The following is a 15788-nucleotide window of genomic DNA, read 5'->3' as shown; positions in this document are numbered from 1 at the left end:
GGACTACGGAGTCTTTTCTTAATGGAAAATTCTAAATTCCCATGGAGGGAATTAGATATTTTTCACCAACAGAGCATGTCAAAAACATATCAGATGTAAGGCTTTTCAGGCGTTTGCTCTATTAACCAGCGTTTCGTCTTAGGTCTGACACTATTGATGGTTATGAATTTCATGTTTTTGGTCCGTATTGAACTGAGAATAATATATAAGTAATAATAATAACAACGTAAACATTTCCACCTTTTCAATACTACAATATATTCAAAAATTACAAATTACACGGTACTAGTTTCGACCCATCTAGGGGTCATCATCAGCCGTATTGGAGCAAAGATCATTTGTGGCGAAATCCTAAGAAAATGTTATTTTAAAGAATAACAAGTGAAATGAGATGTTATGGTAATAGTTAATAATACAAGGAATATACATACTAAGAGGTTTTTAACAAAGAATAAAGTATAAATGGGGTGTTGTAAAAATTATAATCATGGAAATCAGTAAGTTCTTGTATTGAAATGAAATATGGCTTAGGAAGAGGGCTTAAGGTGGGGCTGAAGGGTGCGGGAGAAAGTGTAACTGTCTTGGAAAAGTACCTTTGATTAAATTTAGGATTGAGTTTAAGTTGGCTGCATTATTGTTTCTGAGGAAAGTGATAAATAGATCGAAGAGTATGTTGGGTTTCTCTGAGATTTCATTGAGATTGTGACTGGCATTAAAGTATTGGTCTAGGTGTATGTAGTAATTTTCCATTATGTTGAGTAAAGGGCCCTTGTTTGCTAATACGAGGATGTCCATGTCTTGTTCAATATTGGTGAAATTATGGTTATAATCTTGCATGTGTTGGCCGATGGCTGAAAACCTGTTGTATTTTATTGCGTTAGTGTGCTCGTGGTATCTGATAATGAAGTTTCTCCCGGTTTGCCCGATGTAGGTTTTTTTACAGGTGGTACATTTGATCCTATAAACTCCTGATTTTAAAAAACTGCTGGTCTTGTTGATGTGTGAAGTATTGTATAAAACGTTCATGTTCTTATCGTTGGTTTTGAAGGCTATTTTAACGCCTTGTTTCTTAAAGATGTTGGTTAACTTGTAGATATCATTGTTGAACGTGAAGGTGGAAAATGTTAGAGGTTTGGTTATTTCTTTTTTGAGGGTAGTTTTTGGGCGATGTTTGTGTTTATTGATTATCCTTTCTATAAAATGATTGCTGAAGCCGTTGAATTTTGCGATTCCGCGGATTGTGTTGAGTTCGTTTTTTAGATCTTTATTGGACATAGGTATGCTGAAGGCTCGATGAACTAGGCTGTTGTATGTGGCTCGTTTGTGGGACTGGGGGTGCACTGAATCTTGGCGAATGGTGGAGGCTGTTTGAGTGGGTTTTCTGAAAATTTTATAACTGAAAGAATCTGAGTTTCTAGTGATGATTAAATCTAGAAAGTTGATTTTTTGATTTGATTCGGATTCTAGTGTGAATTTGATATGAGGATCAATATTGTTGAGTCTTAAGAGGGTGGTGGGTGCGTTAATTGATTTCTCATTCATGATTACAAAGACATCGTCGACATATCTGGCCCAAAAGAGAATGTTTTCGAATTCGTTGTCATCAGAGTGGGATGTAAGACGAAACGCTGGTTAATAGAGCAAACGCCTGAAAAGCCTTACATCTGATATGTCTTCTCTTAAAGCGAATATACAACTAGAGAAATTAGAGCACCCTGCCATGAATGAATTCACTGAAGGTATGTTGAATAGATTGCTGCTGAAATAATATTATTATTATTACTTTATTACTTTAATCTCTATATATATAATAACATGCCCTGACTGACTGATTCATCATCGCCGAGCCAAAACTACTGGACATATACATATATATATTTTTTTTTTTGCTATTTGCTTTACGTTGCACCGACACAGATATGTCTTATGGCGACGATGGGATGGGAAAGGCCTAGGAATGGGAAGGAAGCGGCCGTGGCCTTAATTAAGGCACAGCCCCAGCATTTGCATAGTGTGAAAATGGGAAACCACGGAAAACCATCTTCAGGGCTGCCGACAGTGGGATTCGAACCCACTATCTTCCGATTACTGGATACTGGCCGCACTTACGCGACTGCAGCTATCGAGCTCGGTAAACTGCTGGACATAAAGAAATGAAATTTTGGAGATACATTTATATTAAAATGTAGGTGCTCACTAAGGGAAGATTTTTGGATATTCCGTAGCTAAGGGGGTGAAAAGCGGGCTGAATTTTAAAAATGAGTATCTATATCTCAAACACTAAACTGTTTAAAGACTTGACAATTGGTGTATGAAATCTCCTTTAAAAATATGGAAACACTTTTTTTTTTTCTTTATAAAATTCTCTTAAGGGGGTAAAAAAAGGTGAACATTGGGTTGAATATGTTTTATAAAGATACTTATACAGTAGAACCCCACTTAACCAAACTTTCCTTAACCGAAATGCTCTGAAAAAATTGTATTTTAATATTTTGTTTTTACCCCATTTTTTAGCCATCGATATTAGTAATTCTCCTGCTAAAAGTGCTGAGAGCTACTAAGCAAACCCTATTTTGACAATAGCAGTTCTGAGAATCGAGTTACAGCAGATGATGGATTTAATGCATAGGTGGTAAGATTGATTTCGATTTTTTATCATAATACAATACCACACACTTTAATTACAGTACTGTAATATTACTGTAGGCTATATGGTATATTCAGTTCAGTAGTAACAAAATAAATTGTTTCATTATTTCAGATTGCTTTGCGCTTTGTTGAACAAAGCAATGAATCTATACCAGCTGATGTACTGTTGATTAAACGGTGGCACAACATACCTGCACGACAACGCTGCGCCAAGAAAATTCAGAAGGAAATCTCTGATTTTATACAATGAGCGACATTATGCAAACATTTTAATGTTAATATACAGTTGTATGCACCTTTGCTTAACAGACAGAGTTTATACAATTTTATTTCGACATTTAATTTCCGAAAATATTTACCGTGTGTCATCCGAAAAAATGCATCAACCGAAATTGCTCCGCCCCCTTTATTTCGGATAAACGGGGTTCTACTGTATCTCAAAAACCGAAGATGTTACAGTCATGAAAATTGGTGTTTGGAAGGGTGTTTTGTTTTTGAAAAATGTGTGCATGAACAGGCGTGACAAATGACAATTTTTTAAATGAGTATAGCTGCAGTATATCACAAAAACATAACATATTACAAACATGAAAATTGGTATTTTTAATCTTTTAGAAATAAAGTAACACTTTTTTCTGGAGAAAACACTTAATGGGGGGGAGGGGGGAGTAAACATGACTGGAAAGGGGGTTGAATATTTTTATTAAGATACTGGTATCTCCAAAACTGAAGATGTTACAGACATGAAAATTGGTATTTGGCATCTCCATTAAAAATAAATTTTATTTTTATTTTTTGCTATTTGCTTTTTGTCGCACCGACACATGTCTTACGGCGACGATGGGATAGGAAAGGCCTAGGAATTGGAAGGAAGCGGCCATGGCCTTAATTAAGGTACAGCCCCGGCATTTGCCTGGTGTGAAAATGGGAAACCACAAAAAACCATCTTCAGGGCTGCCGACAGTGGGGTTCGAACCCACTATCTCCCGATTACTGGATACTGGCCACACATAAGTGACTGCAGCTATCGAGCTTGGTATTAAAAATAAAACAAGTATTTGTTTTGTTTTTGGAAAATTCACTTAAGGGGGGGGGGTGTAAAAAAGACTGAAAAAGGGGGTTGAATTATTTTTATAAGGATACTTATATCTCCAAAACTTGAGGTTCCCTATGGGAATCAACATCTATACGATCTAGACTCTATCAGCAAAGCCGGTATCGACTTTAAGAAATCACTGACAAATGATGAAGTATAATTTCAAAAAACGAAACATTTGTCAAGGAACATGCGAATGATTTAGTGGAATACATCACTGGTGGTATTGGTAAATGACAGTGCAAGATACTTGTCAAAGTGCTTCAGTTTCCTGAGTGCTTTTCTCAGAGTAGATGCAATTCACATTCAGTGTTGAGCACATCGGCTAAATTTAGTGGGTTCTAATTCGATCATCCCTTGGTCGCCCCTTACGATAGGCAGGGGATACCGTGGGTGTATTCTTCGCCTGCGCGTCTCCCACCCACCAGGGGGCCATGTTAATTTGCCCTCTTGAACCCAAAATAGAGCAGGAGTTGTGTGTGTTGCTGATGTACATATTCTGGAAGCAGCTGATGCAAAATCATGCAGCAGGGCAATACTTAATTCTATACAGAAGTATTCTATTAATATGTAAACATCTTGGGACTGGTAAACGACAGTGCAAGATACATGTCAAAGTGCTTCAGTTTCCTGAGTGCCATCCTCAGAGTGGATGCAGTTCACATTCAGTTTTGAGCACATCGACTAAATTTAGTGGGACGCAGAATTCATTATAGTGCTGACGAGACTTAATGCAGCAGTGGGTAAGGTTAAAGCTGCGTTTTTCAATACGAGAAAGAGAAAATTCAAATTTGATTTCTCAAAGAAAAGGATCTGTCCGAGAATCCTAAACTGTTTCCAATACCAGTACTGTCAAGATGGAATATTTGGTTCGATGCCATTTTCTACGTTGAGAAGCATCTTTGTGAGTTCGTGCAGTTAAACGATTTGGACTCTAATACCAATATAGTTGGTCCGTTATTGAACATTATAAATGTACTCATTCAGGACAAATACTTCAGGTTCCCTATGGCAATCAACATCTATGTGATCTGGATTATCAGCAAAGCCGGTATCGACTTTATGAAATCACTGACAAATGATTAAGTAAGTATAATTTCAGAAGAGGAAACATTTGTCAAGGAACATGCCAATGATTTAGTGGAATACATCACTGAACTAAAGGATCTTCATATCCAAAAATTCCTACACTTTATGGAGAACTCAGAAAAATATTGCAAAATTTCAAAGTAGCAAAAGAAGGGAATTTTTAGGGTGAAACAGAGGAGGAGCTAAATCGCATCAGAAACTCAGATGTTGAAGGAGATGTTAGATCAGCTGTGAAAAAACACTGCAGCATTAGTATTTACAAAATTGCAGTTGCTGACGTTTGAAGACCCTGCTAATAAGTTGTATTCAGCACCTGAAGTGTTTAGTCTGATATTCATTATTAACAGTAATGTTCATTCAGCACTAGTGAAAAAAGTGAAATCTATTTCATTCTTTAAAAATGAGAATGATTCAGTGAGTACAAAAGAGTACAGTGAGCTTCAAGAGCAAACTAATCAAATTATTGTGCAAGACAGAAAAATAAATATTGTGAAATTTCCGATTAGTTTGTTTGACAGTCACCCTGAGTTTAGTGGCAGAGCTTTCCAGTCAGTGTGGTATCCATGTGCTAATGTTGACTGTGAACGTTTCTTTTCTTGCTACTCAGGAGTTTTGGTCGACTTGCCTTGCAACATGAGAGAAAACGTGTAAACATTATGGCAATGTTCGCCTTTGACAGAGAGCAAAACATAATGAACTTTCCCTTTATGATATTATGCTCATTTCAGTGACACTTAACATTCAGTCAATGCAGTACCAGTGTGCTAATGTTGAGTGTGAAATTTTCTTTTCTTGCTACTGAGGAGTCGACTTGCGTTGCAAGAGGAAAGCAACAAAGTTCTCTTTTGACAGAAAAAAAGAGTATTATGTATTTTCTTTCATATTATGGCTTCTTTAGTGATAACTGAATGATAAAATGTGTGTGATTTTTATAATATAACTATATATTGTTTTTTAATAATTTATTTACATGTAAAAGTACTTTTAAAATCCCAAAATACGATAATAAAGTTATTAACCCTTTCCTGCCCATATTAAAAATGCATGTTTTCCCCAGAATTAAAGCAATTCTTTTCAGCCATCATTATGATAATGCAGATGTTTATAAAAATGTATATTGTACAAAAACTAATGAACAATTAAATCGAAAATGTTTTCATCAAATATAAGGGAGAAATACTCTAATGCTGTACTAGCCATAGGAAGAGAATGGCAAGGTACTGCCTCTTCAGTAAAGTCCGCCGGTTCGACGTAAGACAATGTATTTGTCCACTGAAAGTTAGGCCTGCAATCTATGTCATCACGCATGTGTACATCGTCATTTCCTGAAATATCGTCACTTTCATTTTCAATTTCCACTTCATTGAGTTCACTTGAGCCACTACTAACAGTTTCACAGTCAGAATTATCGTTCACCAAACGTTCAATGTCATTATCGCATAAAATATTTTCATGCGAATTAAACGTCGACGTGTTTGTTTATTATATGTCACTGCCTTCCGTATTTCATGTTCTATTGATGGTTATGAATTTCATGTTTTTGGTCCGTATTGAACTGAGAATAATATATAAGTATTGAAAAGGTGGAAACGTTTACGTTGTTATTATTATTACTTATATATTATTTCATGTTCTAATATGCCTGCTAAGGTTTTAAAAGAAGATAACTAATATCTTTGGTCTCTAGGAAGTGCACATAGATGGCTCATACATGCGACTAGAAGTACAAGTACGCTTTACTACGCTATGTTTAAACCTAGGAATTTCATTTTTGTCCGTATTGAACTGAGAACCTAAACTTAAATGATATCTCAGAGAAACCAAAGATCCTATTCGACTTTCTCATTGAATTTTTCAAAAACATTAATATCCCGAAAAACAGATCTGTCTTTCAGATTACAGTATGCATAATACTTTGTCACGCCACACACTTTCACCACATCACCCTCCATACTTCCCCTCCTTCCACTCCTCCTCCCCTACCGCTCCTCCCCTCTCCCCTCCTAATCCAACAACGGCCGCTCCCCAGACCTAAACTATCCAACACGCTCTGTTCCTCTTCATCTCGCGCCATAGCTTTACCGCCTCATGTCCCGCAATAAACATCATAGAAACCTGCCCCCACCCTACATGTAACGCTGCAACAATACACCACAAATACTGGCACAGTCATCCTCCAAACTCTCAACAACGTATTCCTTAATACCTATTTTATATTCTTGTCGAGCTGAATACCGGACCTGTGAAGATTACAAGATTATTTTGTGCATCTACAGAATGGTGTGTTAATGAAGCTATGTAATATAGAGAGAGACTTTCAAAGGTGGTTAAATGAAGAAGATATATCATGTTCAAGATCATGCTTTCACATCTCTGCACAGTATTTAAAATACAATTTACCGTTGGTCTTTTATAGCTATTGTTGAGAGTTAAGGAGAATTTCCTGTTGTGTACGTTTATCAGGAACTCAAGGGAGACTTCACTAGTTAGTCGGAACATAGAAAGAATGATGAACTCTTCTCAGAAGAACTCTTAAGGTTTCACCTTACTTTTTCCTGCCTGCTGGCTCTTTAGAAATGTGTGCGCGTGCGTCTTGTATTCAGGAATCACTCAAGGCAAATATTTTCGCACTGCAAGTTGTGTGGTTAAGCTTATTTTTAATATGTATAATTTTTGCTTTCTCAACGATGCATTTGTTTCTACATTCGTCCCTGTTTTTATCTCCTTGTAAGATGTGTATTGTTTAATGTAACACCTTGTGTAAAAAATTGGGTTAAATGAAGGAGTTATATTATATTCAAGATCATGCTTTCACGCCTCTGCACAATATTTAAAATGAAATTTACCGTTGGTCTTTATAGCTATTGTTGAGAGTGAAGGAGAATTTCCTGTTGTGTATGTTTATCAGGAACTCAAGGGAGACTTCATTAGTTAGTCGGAACATAGAAAAAATGATGAACTCTTCTCAGAAGAACTCTTAAGGTTTCACTTTACTTTTTCCTGCCTGCTGGCTCTTCAGAAATGTGTGCGCGTGCGTTTTGTATTCAGGAATCATTCAAGACGAATATTTTCGCACTACAAGATGTGTGGTTAAGGTTATTTTTAATATGTATAACTTTCCCTGTTTTCATCTCCTTGTAAGATGTGTATTGTTTAATTTCCTGTTGTGTATGTTTATCAGGAACTCAAGGGAGACTTCATTAGTTAGTCAGATCACAGAAAGAATGATGAACTCTTCTCAGAAGAACTCTTAAGGTTTCACCTTACTTTTTCCCCGCCTGCTGGCTCTTTAGAAGTGTGTGCGCGTGCGTTTTGTATTCAGGAATCATTCAAGGCAAATATTTTCGCACTGCAAGTTGTCTGGTTAAGCTTATTTTTAATATGTATAACTTTGCTTTCTCAACGATGCATGTGTTTCTACATTCGTCCCTGTTTTTATCTCCTCGTTAGATGTGTATTATTTAATGTAACACCTTGTGTAAAAAACTGGGTTATATGAAGGAGTTATATCATGTTCAAAATCATGCTTTCACATCTCTGCACAATATTTTAAATGAAATTTTACCGTTGGTCTTTATAGCTATTGTTGAGAGTGAAGGAGAATTTCCTGTTTTGTATGTTTATCAGGAACTCAAGGGAGACTTCATTAGTTAGTCAGAAATGAGAACTCTTAAGGTTTCACTTTACTTTGTCCTGCCTGCTGGCTCTTCAGAAATGTGTGCACGTGTGTTTTATATTCAGGAATCATTCAAGAAGAACACTTTCGCACTGCAAGATGTGTGGTTAAGGTTATTTTTAATATGTATAACTTTTGTTTTCTCAACGATTCATTTGTTTCTATACTCGTCCCTGTTTTTATCTCCTTGTAAGATGTGTATTGTTTAATGTAACGCCTTGTGTAATATAAATGCCTAAATGCTTGCCTATTCCCACATTTTGGCTGATGATGACGCAAATCAGCGTTGAAACTAGTTCCAAGTACAAATACATGTTATAAATAAACTATAACATTTTTGTATTGAAAAGGTGGACCGTGTTAAGTTTTCTTATCATCCTTACTACGCTATGGGCGGGAGGCCCCAAGCTTTCGCGCTACGCATTACTACGCTATGGGCGGGAGAGGGTTAAAAATAATGCAAAATTCTAAAATATAATGCAACATTCTTGAAAAACAACCCCAATTTCCACAAAAAAAAACAACAAAAAATGCAGATCCCTAGTAATGTGTGATTAAGTATTTAACAAGTACAGAAAAGGTTACACAATTTGGTACACACCTGTGTTAGATATGGACTACCATTCCCAAGTGTAAAAGAAACATGAGTTTAAATGTTAAAGAAATTGTCCAGAGTCTATTATTCTAAAACTGAGCCTCATTTTTAAGCAGCAATGTCGCACCATTTTCTAAGAGCACAGCAGCAGCTGGTGTAACTTCTGGTTGCTGCTCGATGTAACACACACCAAGTCTCCAATGTGGGTCATCACTGGTAAAGTCTCTTCAGGTACTTCTTCCTGTCTTCAGCGGGTTCAAATCATCATTTCAACAATTGAAAGATTGGTCAGTTCAAACTATGTAGAAGCTATGTATTTTTTGTCAAGAAGTCACAAATCTGATGAACGTGAAACCTTAGCTGGTTAAGGAACAAAGAAACAGCATGTGGACTCCTCAAAAATTAGCCTGAAGGTACCTATCAATCCGTAGTAGCGATGCAGGGAAAGGGTTATTTATGCATTAACTCACAGTGAGTTTCTCTCACTGGTTCGCCAGCAGGCGCACCCATCTTATCTGCCTCCCGCTGACTTATCACTCCCAAACCCGTGGCATAGCAACAAGGACAGCACTTTGTTCACTTCATCCGTGCATGACATGAGATAAAGTTAAGAAAAAAAGCTTGTACCTTATGACATGAGATGTTGGAAATGTTCTCCTCCTGTCCACACATTTTTGGCATGGTTTCAATTTTAACATTTTCATAGACCACCATGCTGAGCTCTTCAAAAGCCCCGCTTTTTGTCCACGCCGTCTTGGGGATTTTGAAGGTGTATGTTCTAATCTTTCTGCAATTTCATTTACTGTTTCCTCATTATCTGCAAGTTTTTTAATACTTCGTTTATTATCAAATAAAGAACCAGTTCCTCTCTATTTGTTTATAAGTTTCCGTACGGTCGACTCATCCCAGGGAGATTCAATATTCAGATTTTTTTTAAACTGTATCATCCAACCAATGATGGTTCAATAATTTCCACTTATAACAATGGAACATTCAATTAGTCTACGAGTTATTCCTGATTATTCTGAATATCGATACAGTACTAAGCCATACACAAACTTATACTCGTGTAGTTTTGTCCCTTGGAACCATTATCATATCAACAATGTTGCGTATGAAGGAACAGAAGCATTGAATTATGCAAGTTCAATGCTCCATAACTGTATGAGTGGATATTTTATCTATTCTTTCCTGTTAAACCAAATTCCCTACAGTTCTCCATTCTTCACGGTTTGGCAGTCTATCTCAACTGTATTTCATTTAGCTGTGCAACATCTATCATGCTATCACTGTAACTAAATAATAATTATAGAACAGAATACAAAAGAAGGAAAACTTTGAGGGAAAATACAGTTATGTGTTGAGTAGGGGAAAAGAGCAGATATAATATTTTGAAATTGTTTCTATTACTTTTATAGTTTATAAATTTTATAGTTACTCTAAATCTCTGACACCTTTCAATATTTGTACACATTACTGTACATCTTTAGTCATAAAGAAAACAAGGAGAACATTCATTTTACTGTACAATATACATTAAAAAACCCTACCATTTTCACTTGCATAACCTGTACAGTATTCCCCTCACCCCGAAATGAGATATTCAACTAAGATGCAACATCTTGCACATGACAGTGATCTGGGGAGTCAACAATACAGAAATGTAAATTCGACTGGAGGATTTAAATGACAATACTGAGAAATATGGTATGAAAATCAGTGTGGAGAAGAACAAAACAGTGATGATGACAAGAAGAGAAACAGAAGGAAAAGGAATCATTAGTGTCAAGGGACAAAACCTTAAGTTTGTTGAATACTTCAAATATTTGGGAAGTGAAATAATGCAAGATGCAAGGTTGGATAAGGAGATCAGCAGAAGGGTACAAGCAGGAAATACGTTCTACCAGAATGTAAGGAACCTGGCGTGGAACAGAGAAGTTCCTATGAAACGTAAAGAGATAATGTACAAGATGTACTATACTATACTATACTATGTACGTACTATGTATGCATCAGAGACTTTGACAGCAAGAGATAAGAGTAAAATTCAGGCCAGTGAGATGAAGTTCCTGAGGAGTGTGGTAGTGAAGACAAGGAGAAACAGAGTAAGAAATGTTGAGGTCAGAACAGAAATAGGGGTAGAAAAACTGAGTGATAAATTGGAGAAGAATAAATTGAGATGGTTTGGACATGTTACGAGGATGGAGGAGGGAAGGATACCAAAACAGGTGTTGGAGGCTAAGATAGAAGGAAAGAGGGCAAGAGGGAGGCCCAGAACAAGATGGATCGACTCTTGTCAAGAACAGTATCAGAAAAAGAAGACTGGACTGGAATACAATTTCTGAAGAGGAGTGGTGGAAGGAGAGGCAACGGTGAAGTGCCATCAACACCCCGACCTGGCAGGAGCTGGACTGAAAATGATGTTGATGAACATTTATAGAAGTAAATCAGCAATATACATGCTACAAGTTATGCAAGTAAATACGGTAATTTATATTACAATATACTTTTCAATATAGCTGCGAGCAATGTCTGGAGCCCCAGAATGCAGGTAGATAAGATGAAGGTTGAAAGCAGCTTCACGCTTAAGGTCCAGTATTTGAGGATATTGCTCTGTCAGAGGAGAGGAGAAATTCAAACACAACTTGTAATGATGAATTGCAGCAGGAAGAAGTCCTAACTGATGAAATGCACGACCCAAGTTATAGTCGCATTCTTGTTCACCCATTTCACCACGTAATTTCTTATACTGCCACAAGAAAGACAAACCTTGAGTTACCAAGGAATGTTTCTTGGCAGAAAATTTCTGGCAAGCCATTTGAAACAGTGTGACACCGATTAGGAAAGCAACTGGAGCACAAGGATTTTCCTTGAAGAATGTTGCATATTCACTTAATGCATATTTATAAGTTCCTGCTACCAAACAATTGTTAGCATGAAGCAATGTCAAAGCTTTATGGTCGGTGCTACGGGCTAGAAGTCGCATAATAAACCGATTATGACGAACATCATCTGCACGCTGAATTACAAGGTTAAAAAAATTCCAGATACGAGGCCAGTTCATGTGTTTTAGGATATGATCACGAGCAAAATTATAACCATAATAAGCATCACCGTTATAAAAACATGCAAGGAGACAAATGAATTCAATCTCTTGGACTTTTTCTGCCACATGAAACTTCTTTGAACCAAGAGCAGAAAATGAAAGTCTTTGAAGCAAAGGAAATTGTTTCAAATCATAACAAGTTTTGCACAAATCTAGAAACAACTGCCATTCTTCTTCCACAGTAGGCTCATTCTGGCCAACTTCAAAGTCTGGACCATCGTGATCCAACTCGGATTCACCGCGATATGCTCGCACTTCTTTAAGAGCTTCGCTCTTCTTACCTAGCCTTCTCAGTCGAGTGAGGGCGTGGAGCTCATCTCGATTACGAATTCGAGTGCAGTGTCTTGACAAAAGAAGTTGTCCAACAGCCAGAAATTCTTCGGCTTTTCCTCCTGCTTCCTTTAGGAGCATACACCTCTTATAGAGTAAACTTGGGTGAAGAACATCAGATTCAGCATCTTGGGTTAAAACACCAATGGCCTTTTCCACATCTCCCAACTCACGATACAGACTAGACAACATCACACGAGCTTCTAGATGTTGTGGAGCCAGAGATACAACAGTTTCGTATGCTTCACAAGCTTCTTCCAAATTTTTACACTCTTTCAGGCATTCACCTTGGCGTAACCATACAGCAGCTAAACTATAATTTGCACTCCTAACCAAGGGATTTAAGAGTCTTAAAGCATCCTGAAATTTTTTTTCCTTCATTAAAGCTTCAGCAACGTCTAAAAATAAATCACCATATAACTCAGGATTTAGGTTTTCCAATAGAAATGTTATAAGACCGTCCACTAAATGAAATGCCTTCATGTGTACCATAAGGATAACAAACTTGGCCTGTAAATCAGCAGGTAAAGTATTTGGAATATTACATGATAGTATTTTTAATGTAGGTTCATCATTTCCATTGCTTTCATTTTCATCTGACACTGCTTCAACTTCAATACTGCAATACTGAATCATGTAATTGAGACCGCTAGTGTAATCTTGCAAACCAATAACCAATTCTAGCATGAGATTCACCATCTCTGAAGTAATTAGCTGAGAACATTTATTGAAAGCGACCTCCAGAGCTTCTCTTGCTTTACCCAACTCGCCATCTTCATGGTACCTTTGGGCAACATTCCTGGATATATTGATGATTGTAGAACTGTCCTCAGGGGGTAATATACTTAATAACTTAACATATCCTCTCAGGGAAGCTTTCTTATCTCCAAGATCATCAAGTAAGCAGCAACGCTTTATATGGGTGTTAACATCTGAAGGATCAGCAATGATAGCCTTCGAATAACAGGTTATAGCCTGTTTCAAGTTGCCCTGTTTTTCTGAACTTTCAGCTAAACGAATCCATTGTTGAGGTTCTTGTGGGCTTAAATGGGCTGCAATCAGGGCAAACTGCATTGCTTTGTCAGCTGCTCCCATTTCTTCATACAATACTGCTAGGGTACTAAAGGGTTCTGAAGCTGTAGGCTGCTGTCTTATAACTTCCAAGCATAATTTAATAGCTGTATCCCTATCGCCTCGAATGTAACTAAGATTTGCTTCACCCATCAAACCTCGTAGTACTGGTGGCAAAGCATTACGCCGTCGTCGCCAAACAAAATCATCCGATTTGTTACTGCCTTTTCCTTTCCGTTTGGTGGCCGCGACAAGATCTCGTTCAAAAGCATCCACTGCTGCACTAGATACAATATAAGGAGATTCAGTATTATTCTCCTCTACTTCATTTCCTTCCATCATCGCAGCATACTCACTAAAGGTCAGTTCTCCTTCAAGGAAGCGATTGGTGAGTTCTACTTCCTTCTCCTTTGGAATAAGCCCAATTAATTCATTTGGATCATTTTCCCAGCACATATACTCTTCTTCTCCTTCTTCTTCTTCTTCAGAATCAAGGTAGTCTTCTCTGCCACTATCTTCTTGAGCTTTCCCAGATTCATTTTCGAAGACCATGCTTGGCCCTCCAAGATAGGTGTAGGTTGCATTCTCCTCAGCCACTGGCAGCGAGTCGGGATCTAATTCATCCACCACGATTTCCATATCCATTACTGAAGAACTGTTGGGGTTGGAATTACCAGGATTTTCTTGAGAAGACATCTTTATGATCTGGAAGCATAAACAATTATTCTCAAAACTGAACTAGGTTACCATCTAAGTAGAATCTAAAGACATTTATTAATTAATAATCTATATTCTTACACTCACACTTAGGGTTGCCAACTGGAACAAATTTCATGAAATCTTCTGTATCTTTTTCTGACTTTGTATTTTTAAATACATTACTTAAAGTTATATGCAATTAAAAATGGGAAATGCTAAGAAGTCTGTTTCTGAGAGTGAGTGGGAATCACAGGATATAAACTTCATGGTTTTGATCCATACTGAATTGTGATCACAATAATACTTAAACTAATGTCGCAATGGTCCACCTTTTCAATACTACAATATGCAACCTTTGAACTACATTTCTGAACTAGGAACTAGTTTCAGCCTTGGCTGGCTATCATCAGCCTTAATATAATACATCTAAGAACTGAAACAAATGTACAAACACACAATTGACATTAAAAAGATCAGGGATGAAATGTGTAAAATATGACAAAATTAAATTAGGCTCTAAAATTCTTAGCATCATGTTTGAATGTTGCCATTAATGCTTTCACGGCCCGTACTTATAGACATGATATTGTATAGGCTTTTGGGCTTGTGCCGTGTCAAGAAAATAAGGTGAAATTCTTAACGTTTCGCAGAAAACTGTGCTCTGCGTCCTCAGAAGAATTCTCGACTGTCCACGAGAAAGGCTTCTTAAACAATGAGCGTTTGAATTTGGAACGTTATCAGAGAAGTAAAAAGTAAACTCGTGTCCGCATCCCGAGGTGGTGCAGCTCTTTTCAGGCACACCCCCATTGGAGGTGAGCTGCGTGTACCATTTGAACCACATACCAGCCCTCCTGCCATTCTTAAATTTCTGGCAGTACCGGGAATCGAACCCGGGCCCCCGAGGACGGCAGCTAATAACACTAACCGTTACGCTACGAAGGCGGACATCAGAGAAGTAGAAATGGTACATTCATTCACCACCAGATGGTCCCCAGGACGTGGCACAACGCTAGCGTTCGAAGCTGGCTGAACTATCACAATCAGACTTGGCGGTTCACATAACGTGTTTGTGTAACATATGACAGGTGGAATGAAAAAGTAAAAGTAGAAAGTACGTTCCTCGTCGCCAGATGTTTTATTCCAGGCTTATGTCCATGTCTTACACCTGTCATATGTTACGCAAACACGTTATGTGATCCGCTTAGTCTGGTTGTGATAGTTCGGTCAGCTTCCGCTTCGAACGCTAGCATTGTGCCACGTCCTGGGGACCATCTGGTGGTGAATGAACGTACCATTTCCATTTCTACTTCTACGATAACGTTCCAAATTCAAATGTGTCATTGTTTAAGAAGCCTTTCTCGTGGACAGTCAAGAATTCTTCTGAGGACGCAGAGCACAGTTTTCTGCGAAACGTTAAGAATTTCACCTTACTTTCTTGACACGGCATAAGCCCAAAAGCCTATACGATATCATGTCT

The 15788-nt window shown here is 37.6% G+C and overlaps 1 protein-coding gene across 4 annotated transcripts in view; it reads right to left on the bottom strand.

Annotated features, from left to right (window-relative positions):
* The window catches only part of LOC136871587 (DNA ligase 4), a 202351-nt gene that overhangs the window by 164273 nt on the left and 22290 nt on the right, over nt 1–15788 (bottom strand). Inside the window, exon 2 of one of the 4 annotated variants that reach the window (XM_067145025.2) lies at nt 10510–14317. The exons of the other annotated variants lie outside the window; for them this stretch is intronic. Within the exon in view, the coding sequence (XP_067001126.2) occupies nt 11597–14308 (2712 nt within the window). The 5' untranslated portion in view covers nt 14309–14317 and the 3' untranslated portion in view covers nt 10510–11596. Of the gene's footprint in view, nt 1–10509; nt 14318–15788 lie in introns of those variants that run through there. 4 annotated transcript variants of the gene reach the window in all.

The sequence above is a fragment of the Anabrus simplex genome, chromosome 4 (assembly GCF_040414725.1).
Source record: "Anabrus simplex isolate iqAnaSimp1 chromosome 4, ASM4041472v1, whole genome shotgun sequence".
In the NCBI taxonomy this organism is placed as follows: Eukaryota; Metazoa; Arthropoda; class Insecta; order Orthoptera; family Tettigoniidae; genus Anabrus; species Anabrus simplex.
The sequence above is the reverse complement of the archived record's forward strand: the minus strand, read 5'-3'. Positions and strand labels throughout refer to the sequence as shown.